This window comes from Bos indicus x Bos taurus, chromosome 5, assembly GCF_003369695.1.
Source record: "Bos indicus x Bos taurus breed Angus x Brahman F1 hybrid chromosome 5, Bos_hybrid_MaternalHap_v2.0, whole genome shotgun sequence".
In the NCBI taxonomy this organism is placed as follows: Eukaryota; Metazoa; Chordata; class Mammalia; order Artiodactyla; family Bovidae; genus Bos; species Bos indicus x Bos taurus.
Window position 1 is genome coordinate 7,974,721 of NC_040080.1, and position 12,043 is coordinate 7,986,763.

Here is a 12,043-nt window from a genome sequence, read left to right on the forward strand (position 1 = left end):
CATATGCTACATAATGCAGTGTGTTCTTGAGAGAGCTTCCAAATTAAGTAGAAGTCCACAAGGGCTGAGTCCTCCGATTAACGGCGGACAAGGTTCTGTGTTCCAGTGCAGAATCCTACCTTCGTTTGACTTTCGGACCTGGACCTTCATGTCATGACTCTAGGGAGTGGTGGGAGTATTCCTGGGAGAGATTCCTAAAACAGATCTAGCAATAACATGTTAATACGTATGAATAGGTATTCCTAAATTCAGCTATCTCCCCAACTTGCTTGTAACTTAGCTGTGGTCACTGGAGCAACACTTAAATGTGCATGCTTAGTCGCTCAGTCATGTCTGACTCTGCGACACTGTGGGCTGTAGCCTGCCTGTCTCTCTGTCCGTGGGGATTCTCCAGGCAAGAGAACAGGAGTGGGTTGCCATGCCTTTCTCCAGGGGATCTTCCCAACCCAGGGATGGAACCCAGGTCTCACATTGCAGGATTCTTTACTATCTGCGCCACCAGTGAAGCCCCAGAGTTACAAAGGGATCTTAACCAGTAGCAATTGAAATACTTTCAAATTTTGTGAAAACAGGACCAGATAAACACTGTTAGGGCCCTCTCCTGGGAGTAAATGTGATAAAAGGCGTAAAACATTGGGCCTCTGGCTGTAATAAGCAGTCAGTTCAGTTCAGTCGCTCTTGTCGCTCTGTTGCGTCTCTGCGACCCCATGGACTGCAGCACGCCAGGCTTCTCTGTCCATCGCCAACTCCCAGAGCCTACTCAAACTCATGTCCATCGCGTCAGTGATGCCATCCAACCATCTCATCCTCTGTCGTTCCCTTCTCCCGCGTTCAATCTTTCCCAGCATCAGGGTCTTTTCAAAGGAGTCAGCTCTTCGCATCAGGTGGCCTAAGTATTGGAGTTTCAGCTTCAACATGAGTCCTTCGAATGAATATTCAGGACTGATTCCCTTTAGGATTGACTGGCTGGGTCTCCTTGCAGTCCAAGGGACTCTAAAGAGTCTTCTTCAACACCACAGTTCAAAAGCACCAATTCTAAGGCACTCAGCTTTTTTTATAGTTCAACTCTCACATCCATACATGACTACTGGAAAAACCGTAGCTTTGACTACACAGACCTTTGTTGGTAAAGTAATGTCTCTGCTTTTTAATATGCTATCTAGGTTGGTCATAGCTTTTCTTCCAAGGAGCAAGCATCTTTTTTTTTTTTTTTGCATCTTTTAATTTCATTGCTGCAGTCACCATCAGCACTGATTTTGGAGCCCAAACAATAAAATCTGTTTCCATTGTTTTTCCATCTACTTGGCATGAAGTGATGGGACCAGATGCCATAATCTTAGTTTTCTGAATGTTGAGCTTTAAGCCAACTTGTCATTTTCATCAAGAGGCTCTTTAGCTCTTCACTTTCTGCCATAAGGGTGGTGTCATCTGCATATCTGAGGTTATTGATATTTTTCCCGGCAATCTTTATTCCAGCTTGTGCTTCTTCCAGCCCAGCATTTCTCATGATGTACTACTCTGCATATAAGTTAAATAAGCAGGGTGACAATATACAGCCTGGACATACTCCTTTCCCAATTTGGAACCAGTCTGTTGTTCATGTCCAGTTCTAACTGTTGCTTCTTGGCCTGCATACAGATTTCTCAGGAGGCAGAAAAGATGGTCTGGTATTTCCATCTCTTTAAGGATTTTCCACAGTTTGCTGTGATCCACACAGTCAAAGGCTTTGGCATAGTCAATAAAGCAGAAATAGATGTTTTTTGGAACTCTGTTGCTTTTTTGATGATCCAGCGGATGTTGGCAATTTGATCTCTGGTTCCTCTGCCTTTTCTAAATTCAGCTTGAACATCTGGAAGCTCATGGTTCATGTACTATAGAAGCCTGGCTTGGATAATTTTGAGCATTACTTTGCTACTGTATGAGATGAGTGCAATTGTGTGGTAGTTTGAACATTCTTTGGCATTGCCTTTCTTTGGGATTGGAATGAAAACTGACCTTTTCCAGTCCTGTGGGCACTGCTGAGTTTTCCAAATTGGCTGATACATTGAGTGTAGCACTTTCACAACATCATCTTTTAGGATTTGAAATAGCTCAACTGGAATTCCATCACCTCCACTGGCTTTGTTCGTAGTGATTCCAGGATGTTTGGCTCTAGGTGAGTGATCACACCATCGTGGTTATCTGGGTCATGAAGATCTTTTTTGTACAGTTCTGTGTATTCTTGCCACCTCTTCTTAATATCTTCTGCTTCTGTTAGGTCCATACCATTTCTGTCCTTTATTGTGCCCATCTTTGCATGAAATGTTCCCTTGGTATCTCTAATATTCTTGTAGCGATGTCTAGTCTTTCCCATTTTATTGTTTTCCTCTATTTCTTTGCATTGATCACTGAGGAAGGCTTTCTTCTTTCTCCTTGCTATTCTTTGGAACTCTGCATTCAAATAGGAGTATCTTTGCTTTTCTTCTCTGCCTTTAGCTTCTCTTCTTTTCTTAGCTATTTGTAAGGCTTCGTGAGACAACCATTTTGCCTTTTTGCATTTCTTTTTCTTGGGGATGGTCTTGATCACTGCCTCCTGTACAGTGTTATGAACCTCCATCCATAGTTTTTCAGGCACTCCATCAGATCTAATCCCTTGAATCTATTTGTCACTTCCACTGTATAATTGTAAGGGATTTTATTTAGGTCATACCTGAATGGTCTAGTGGTTTTCTCTGCTTTCTTCAATTTCAGTCTGAATTTGGCAATAAGGAGTTAATGATCTGAGCCACAGTCAGCTCCTGGTCTTGTTTTTGCTGACTGCGTAGAGCTGCTCCATCTTTGGCTGCAAAGAATATAATCAATCTGATTTCCGTATTGACAATCTGGTGATGTCCATATGTAGAGTCTTCTCTTTTTTTGTTGGAAGAGGGTGTTTGCTATCACTTGTGCATGCTCTTGGCAAAACTGTTAGCCTTTGACCTGCTTCATTTTGTACTCCTAGGCCAAATTTGCCCGTTACTCCCAAGTAGCTCTTGACTTCCTACTTTTGCATTCCAGTCAAGGACTATCAATCAGCAAGGGTATTATGAAAGTAAACTTGATGGTTCTGAAACTGGCAGAGACCCATGACGATGGTACCTAAGTGACTGAAGTTGAAGTCCTGAAACTTGGTGTCACAGTATGTTGTGGGTGAGGGGTAGAATGTGGTTTTTCTAATTTTGTGTAGTTTGTTTTCACTTAGCAATATGGAATTTTCTTCGGTATTTTTTTTTCTTCAGTATTTTCTAAAGTACGTTTAAATTTACATAAATTAACTTTTGTAATCCTAGCAGTATTAACACTGTCATTTCACAAAGGAGGAAACCAATAGGTTAAAATTTTTTTACGAGGTGCCAACTAGTTTGTTCCCACCTCCATCTGATCATTTTGATTTCCTGAAGCTCAAGTTCTCTTCCCACCAGGGTTTTTCAGAGGGGAGAACATTGCCCAATCAACATGTATGTCTTCTTGACGAAAATGTGACTAAAAATACTAGCTAGAGAAAATATGAGTAAAGTCTTAGAGAAACAGGAAGATGAGACCCCATCTTGCTTGTCTCCAGCTAGTCTTACGAAGAGATGTGGAGGAAAAAAAAGGTTTTCTTAAGTCCCCAGTGTTGGAGTAGGTGTAAAGCACCACCGGGAAGATCGCGACAACGCGAGGAAACAACAGTTGACCTCCTGGGTGCCGAGTTTCCGCGAGACCCAACGCTCCACGTGAACGCCGCAGCACCACTCTGCCCCGCCCCGCGCCAGCGCCGGGCCAGGAGACGCGGGCGCCCTGCGACCCGGAAATGGTTGTTCTGGAGGAGGCGGGCCTAAGGGGGTGGAGCTTGTGACTCTCCTGCCCGGTACTCTGGCGCAAGTTTCGCCAGTTGATTTGGCTTCAGCTTCTGCTGGGAAACTGCAGCCGGGTGTGCAGGAACCGCACTTATGTCTTCCGTGCTGTCCTACGAAAGCCTGGTCCACGCCGTGGCGGGAGCCGTGGTGAGGCGGGGTCTTCATGCCCGGGCCACTGCGGGGTGTGGGGCTTCTCTGAGGCCAGACCAGGCTTTGGCTGGGGGAAGGGGATGACAAGGCGATCGTGTCGTGACTGGGGCGTAGAGGAATGGGGCATAAGCTAAATGTTGCTGGGAGAATTTGGTGTAAAGGCCGACACCCTCTCCGCTCCTGGCTACAGTATCTGGGATGTGTGTGTGTGTGGCGGGGGCGGGGGGAAGTGTTTGTCCCACACACCCACAAGGAGGAAGATATTGTTCTCTTTGCCATCTGAAATTTAAAGGGCAGTCGTCCTCCTGTCCCACCCCACTGGGCGCACAAACTTTGACTGGACCAGAGGAAAACCTAGGTGTGAAGCTGTGTTGCTTAATCACATTCTTAACCAAACAGTCTCTTTTCACACACTAAACTGCAGGTGAGAGGCAGAACCCAGCAGGGATACATACCTCTGGCCAATATTGTTGGCAGGAGAAGATACCATTTTTTTTTTTAAGTCAAGAGCAAAGTTGCTTTTACTGCAGGTGTGGTTTACTATGAGGAATGCTCTTGGTTCTTGAGCTTCTGGATGTCTCACTTCCATTTGACACCACTCTTTTGGTTCGGTACCTTCCTCTCTGGTTCTCATCCTGGTTCTCATTCTGGCTCTCTGCTTTCCTACATCCTTCTCTAGCTGTCAGTATGCACCTGATATCACTGGGACTTCAGAGGCATATAACTGGCTGAATCCTCTCCTCTTCAGTTCAGTTCAGTCACTCAGTCGTGTCCGACTCTTTGCGACCCCATGAATCGCAGCAGGCCAGGCCTCCCTGTCCATCACCAACTCCCAGAATTTACTCAAACTCACGTCCATCGAGTCGGTGATGCCATCCAGCCATCTCATCCTCTGTCGTCCCCTTCTCCTCCTGCCCCCAACCCCTCCCAGCATCAGGGTCCTTTCCAATGAGTCAACTCTTCCCATGAGGTGGCCAAAGTACTGGAGTTTCAGCTTTAGCATCCGTCCTTCCAATGAACACCCAGGACTGATCTCCTTTAGAATGGACTGGTTGGATCTCCTTGCAGTCCAAGGGACTCTCAAGCGTCTTCTCCAACACCACAGTTCAAAAGCATCGGAGCTCATGTTCTGTGCAGACTAATGGAGGCTGAGCCCCAACTCCATCCTTGTTAGATAAGTGGCCTAAAAACTTTACTTTCCTAATCTTTAAATGGAGGCATTGACACCTACCTCACAGAGTTGTTATGTGAATTAGATGACACAGTAGTTGATGGAAGTGCCTGATTTAGGAGTCCTAGTTCGCTCAGACCAGAAGAGCCTTTCAGCCAGGGTAAAGGCGCTGAAATGGAAGCTTGCTTGATATACCCTAGGATAGGCCTGGAGACCTTTGGAGTGGAGAAGCAAAGGGGGGCAAACAGGTTTCAGGAGACCAAATTGTGTGCGAATTTTAACCCTGAGTGTGAAAGGCAGCTGGCTAGCTGTTAGAGCAAGTTATTTTGAGCATGCAGCAACTTGCTTACATTTTAAACATGATCACCATGGCTGCTCTGTTGGCAGTAGACTGTAAGGGAACAAGGGTGAAGGCACGGAAACCATCCGCCCGCCAGGATGGTAGCAGTGGAGGTGGTGAGAAGAGCTCATTCACCTGGAATGTATTTCTAAGATAGAGCTACCAGGGTTTTGATGGTAGATTGGATGTGGGATGTAATAGAATAAGAGCTGGTTGACTCCCAAGTGTTTTGGCCTTGAGCAACTGGAAGGATTGTATTTCCATGTACTGAGATGGTGAAGACTATAAAGGAGCAGCTTCTGGGGGAAAGATGAGAATGGTTTTGGGTTTTATTTTTATTTATTTTTACTTCTTGGCCATGCCACTCAGCATGCAGGACCTTAGTTCTGGGGCTCGGGATTGAGCCTGTACACCCTGCATTGGAAACTCAAGTCTTAACCGCTGGACCACCAGGGAAATCCCTGGGTTTGGTTTTTGATAGTTAAGTTCGAAATGCCAAAGAGTAGTCATGAGACTAGATGAGCTCACCAAAGAAATGAGTTTTGTGAATGGAGGAGAAAAGTCTCAAAGGATTAGCCTGGAAGCAATGAGAGGACTAACAAAGGAGACTTGGAGAAGGCAATGACACCCCACTCCAGTACTCTTGCCTGGAAAATCCTATGGACGGAGGAGCCTGGTAGGCTGCAGTCCATGGGGTCGCAAAGAGTCAGACATGACTTAGCGACTTCACTTTCACTTTTCACTTTCATGCATTGGAGAAGGAAATGGCAACCCACTCCAGTGTTCTATGCCTGGAGAATCCCAGGGGCGGTGGAGCCTGGTGGGCTGCCGTCTATGGGGTTGCACAGAGTCAGGCACGACTGAAGCGACTTAGCAGCAGCAGCAGCAGCAGCAAAGGAGACTAAGGAAAGGCTGCATTGGGTAGGAGGTGAACTGTTAATAAGAGAACGTGGTGTTCTGAGAGTTGCACACAGGAGGGTATAGACCAACTGGGTCAGATGCTGCCGATGAGTCAAGTAAGATGAGGACTGAGGATCGACCGTTGGATTTATCCATGTGTTTATCAACATGATAAATCCAGTGGTGAACTGAGAAGACTTGTTTTGGTGGATTTGTAGGGTGAATAGTGGCAGTGCATCAAAGAGAGAATGAGATTGGGAAGATGGGAAATGTTTCTTCTCCTTTCTTTTTCTTAATAAATAGCCATTCATTCAACATCTTTATTGAGAGCTGTGTATGTGCCATGCACTGATTTAGGTGCTAGAAATAGAGTGGAGAACAAAAGCTTTTTTCTTTACAAAGTTTGCTTTCTAGTGGGGAAGTCAAGACAATAATTGACTAACTCAAAAAACAGATTTTATGTAGTGTTAAGTTTTATGAGAGAAATAAAATAAGGGTTAACAAACTTTTTCTTTAAGGAGGCAGCTGGTAAATAATTTAGGCGTATGGTCTCTGGCAAAGCTACTCAACCCTGCCAAGATGGTTTGAAAGCAGTCATTGACAGTAATGGACGGAGCGGTGTTCTGATGAAGTCTTAGTTTACAAAGCCAGTCATTGCATAGACTTGACTCTTGCAGCTAGTTTTCTGAGTTCTGCTGTAGGCAGTAATTAGGGATGGAGATGATATAGGTTATTTTAACCTGCAAAGGCATTTCTTTTTTTTTCTGTCTCGTTTCCTATTTTCCTCGTGTTAACAATTCTGCTTGAAATTAAGCACCTGAAATTTTCAATGGTTTTTCTTTCTCCCATAAGCTATGTTAGATTATCTACTAGATATACTTTCGTAAGAATAATTTCTTTTCCTCTTGCTTCCTGGAACATGTTAGAAGGAGAAGTTGCATTGTGTTTTGTTGCTTTATTGAATATCAGGCTGAGAGTGGATCTCTTAACTCTTTGCAAATTTCTGTTTTAAGGATAAACTTCACATCATGGACCGGCTTTCTTCTAATTGCTACCAAAGGAAAACAGTTTCACCACAAAATGTCACTACATTTGATGAGAAAAATGGCATTACTTTTAATGTATAGTACTGTGGTTTGATTGACTCATGTTTAGTTAAATGCCTTGGCCATACAAAGTTTTGAGATGATCCAGGAGAGCATAGGGGTTAGGAGCACTTGAGTGCCTGAGTGCCTGACTTGAGCAAGGCAGCCTGTATCAGAAATGCTGGCAGTTTCCCTCACCAGCTTTTTGTCTTTGATATAAACTGGTGTAATTACTTGTTGCTTCTCCCCGAAAGATTGTTAGGTCATTGTTTAAGATGTTGATTTACAGCCTTTTTGAGTGGACATGTTTTATGTTTGCTTAGTCACTTTTTTCCAGGTTCTACACTTTCTCACCTCAAGTGTGGTGTATGCGCATACACATAACACTTTGAAAGTTAAACAGATTAGTGATTTGGAGTGCTTTATGGTACATTTTGGTATAATTGCAGATAATCTCAAGTATTTGAGAACCAGAATTGTGCTGTTTCAGGAGAATGCTTTATGGCTAGTCGATGACTGTTGCCTGATACAATTAATGGCCTCATATGTAAATAATTCTCAAAATTTTGAGTATAACTGGATTTATAATTGTATATTTTTGGTTCTCATATTAGCTTCTGAAGGTAGACTTTATTTGAAGAAATGTACATTTGTAATTAAGAGATTTTATTAGTCTAGAATTTGAAAAGTGAGATTGGTTGGAATTGTCTAGGGGGTTTAGATGCTGAAACAGACATTGGGATTGTAATGATGATAATTAATTGGTAGCTTTCAAGAGACTTCTTTTTCCCTATTGTTTATTTAAAATAAAAAAATTAATTGCATAATTTGTTTTAAAAGAATTACATTTCATTGAATAAATGCTGATGGTTAAAGAATTCAAGTCTTATAGAAATATGAAAGTTTTCCTTTGTTCTTGCCTTTTACCTTTTATTGTTCTGTGACTCAAAGCTCAGACAGAGCCATCCTTAGAACTGTGTAAGAAAGCTTATTCAGAGCACTTTTCACCAGTTGGTATCAAAAGAGAAAATTAAGCACAACTATCTGACTCCTGGGCTTGTGAGGTAGCAATAGTGGTAAAGAACCTGCCTGCCCATGCAGGAGGTGTAAGAGAAGCAGGTTCAATCCCTGGGTTGGGAAGATCTCCTGGAGGAGGGATGGCAACCCACTCCAGTATTATTGCCTGGAGAATCCAGTGGACAGAGGAGCCTGATGGGCTACAGTCCATACGGTTGCAAAGAGTCGGACATGACTGAAGCAACAGGCACATCTGACTCTTACATACTTAACATTAAGTGGACTTTTTACCTTGTAGGCTCACTACCTGCCTTTTAGAAATAGAAACCAAGCAGAACTTGTTGATTTTCTGTCCAAGGCCTCTGGATATGAAGGTCATGGGAAAGTCCCTGTCCTCGGGAAGCTCTTCTTAGGTGTGTAGTGGTGGTGTATAGTCAACGCTATGGTTTTTCCACTGGTCACGTATGGATGTGAGAGTTGAACCTTAAAGAAGGCTGAGGGCCAAAGAATTGATGCTTTTGAACTGTGGTGCTGGAGAAGACTCTTGAGAGTCCCTTGGACTGCAAGGAGATCCAACCAGTCCATCCTAAAGGAAATCAGTCCTGAATATTCGTTGAAAGGACTGATACTGAAGCTGAAGTGCCAATACTTTGGCCAACTGATGCGAAGAAATGACTCATTAGAGACAACCCTGATGCTGGGAAAGATTGAAGGCAGGAGGAGAAGGGGGCGACAGAGGATGAGATGGCTGGATGGCATCACCGACTCTATGGACGTGAGTTTGAGCAAGCTCTGTGAGTTGGTGATAGACAGGGAAACCTGGCGTGCTGCAGTTTGTGGGGTCGCAAAGAGTCAGACACAACTGAACGACTCAACTGAACTAAATTGTAGGTTTGGGGAAGGTTGTACAGTTCAGTCGCTCAAGGTATCTTATCTACCACCTCAAGGTATCTTATCTACCACCAAGATAAGACCTTGGTGGTACCTAGGAAGAGGTGGTGGGTTGCCCCTGTGAAGGTGATGGGAAGCCCCCAAGGCTGACATATTACCAAGATTGTGCACAGTGGAAAGAGGTAAAAAAAATCAGCCCACCCACAGGAAAAGAGAATGTTGCTGTGTGGCCCAAAACATGAAATATCCACTATATCATGTTGTTAAAAAGACTTCAGAAATCATTGGCTTTTTAATAAAAAATATTCTTGTCATATGAGTATTCCATGCTGCTGCTGCTAAGTCACTTCAGTCGTGTCCGACTCTGTGCAACCCCATAGACGGCAGCCCACCAGGCTCCCCCATCTCTGGGATTTTGCAGTCTTGAACACTGGAGTGGGTTGCCATTTCCTTCTCCAGTGCGTGAAAGTGAAGTTGCTCAGTCGTGTCCGACTCTGTGCGACCCCATAGACGGCAGCCCACCAGGCTCCTCCGTCCATGGGATTTTCCAGGCAAGAGTACTGGAGTGGGTGAGTGTTCCATAATTTATGAATATTTTGCATTGTTTCTGACTTTTCACTGTGGTAAATATTTAGTACAAATGTTAATGTGACCTCACGCCACCGCATTATGAAGGAACTATGGGATTATTTGGTTACGATTTGGAGTAAGACACGACTATCTGTGTCATCTTGGGTCGTTCATGTTTTCTTTTTGAACTTGAGTTTTCTGAGCTATAAAATGGAAACTTTGCTTACTGGGTCCTCCCGAGAAGTCAGTGTGGTAACACTTGTGGAGTACCTATCTCAATACCTGTGATAGTGTGGTAAACCCATACTCATTCGTTTCTTTATCAGATGTATTCTTGAAAATGCAGCATTTGGCCGATTTTAGAAATTCAGTGGAATTGAAATTTTCTCTCATCTTATGTGGTCAGCTCTGTCCATTCACTTGTGACAGATGACCTCGCCTTTTGCTCTAGATAAAATAGATAAAAAACGTTTCCATTTTTTCTAATTACAGAATCAGCTACAGTTGTCCTCAGTATTTCCTCCATTGTGCTAATCTCAGGAAAGACGGATGTGGCTGGATTCTGCTACCTTTGATCTTTATCCTCCCCTCTTACATTACCCACAGTTATCTTTTGGGACTTTGCTCCATTCATTTTTCCTTCTTTCCTGTAACTTTAACCTTTTCCCAGTGTTTTTCCCTTCAGCTGTGTCCTGTAATGTAACCACACTGATCTGGTTGAGAAACTGCCCTCTTAGGTGCTGCTCATTCTCCTTCCTTTGATGCTAAGTTTATTTAATGACTAGTCTGTACTCACTGCCTTCCCTCCTCATCCTATTCTGATCACTGGACCTGCTGTCCCACAGACCAACACTGACTTCCAAATGGCTTAGTCTCCTGACTGTTTTTCATTTTTATTTAACTCAGCTTTGTAGTATTTCACACTATTGACCCTCCTACCTTCTTAAAGCTCCTTCTGAAAGAGCCATATTTTTTTAATGAATTTACTGAATAACAATTGCTCTTTTGGAAGGAATGTAAGTCAGATCAGATCAGTCACTCAGTCGTGTCCGACTCTTTGCGACCCCATGAATCGCAGCATGCCAGGCCTCCCTGTCCATCACCAACTCCTGGAGTTCACTCAGACTCACATCCATCGAGTCAGCGATGCCATCCAGCCATCTCATCCTCTGTCATCCCCTTCTCCTCCTGCCCCCAATCCCTCCCAGCATCAGAGTCTTTTCCAATGAGTCAACTCTTCCCATGAGGTGGCCAAAGTACTGGAGTTTCAGCTTTAGCATCATTGCTTCCAAAGAAATCCCATTGCTAATTTTAGGGCCCTGATTAATATTGAGCCCTACTGCTAAAAAATGCTATAAAAAGTACATACAGAGAGCAGCATTTCTTGAGTGCCAGCTGTGTGCCTAGTATGATATTGGGTCTTTCCATAAGTTAATTCTTACCTCTTACAGCAGCCCCCACAGTTTTTTTTGGTCCCCAGATTACAAATGAGGAAATCGAGGCATGGAGATTTGAAGTAATTTATGTGTGTACTCTAGCTGGCACTTGAACCTCAGTTTATTTTGTTCCAAAGCCCATGCTCCTTCTGACACTCAGGTATGTTTAAGCCTTCTGTTTACCTTGTATATTTGTGTTATCACTGTGAGGGTTAGCTTGATTGTTGTATCAGGGGAAAGACTTATATTAACTCTGGTTAGGTGAAGAACATTTTTTAATATGAAAGCCACAAGTGGCTTTCATCTTTGGAATTTCCTTAGCTCGAGATCTACCACTGACAGTGTATTTTAGTTGTTTTTCTTTTTAAAATAATCCTTCTGTCCAGTAATGCCGTGTACTGTATTAGAAGATGCTGTACACTGGTTTCAGGGGTGCTCCTCTGACTCAACCACTATTTCTGGAGTCCTGGAAATTTGCTTTGGAACTAGCATTGCATTGAGGGGGTCGGGGGATTGTTTTTCATCCTTCAGGAGAGAATTAGCATTTTGGAAATGGTTGAATTTGGTTGGTCGGCCAACCCAAACATCATTGTTTGTGCTGAAAGGGCACGATACTCTGCTTCTGT

At 43.5% G+C, this 12,043-nt stretch overlaps 1 protein-coding gene across 1 annotated transcript in view; it reads left to right on the forward strand.

Moving 5' to 3' along the window:
- Positions 1 to 3,825: 3,825 nt before the first annotated feature.
- The window catches only part of SLC25A17 (solute carrier family 25 member 17), a 42,994-nt gene continuing 34,776 nt past the window's right edge, over positions 3,826 to 12,043 (forward strand). Inside the window, exon 1 of the mRNA XM_027540704.1 lies at positions 3,826 to 4,004. Within this exon, the coding sequence (XP_027396505.1) occupies positions 3,951 to 4,004 (54 nt within the window). The 5' untranslated portion in view covers positions 3,826 to 3,950. The remainder of the gene's footprint in view (positions 4,005 to 12,043) is intronic.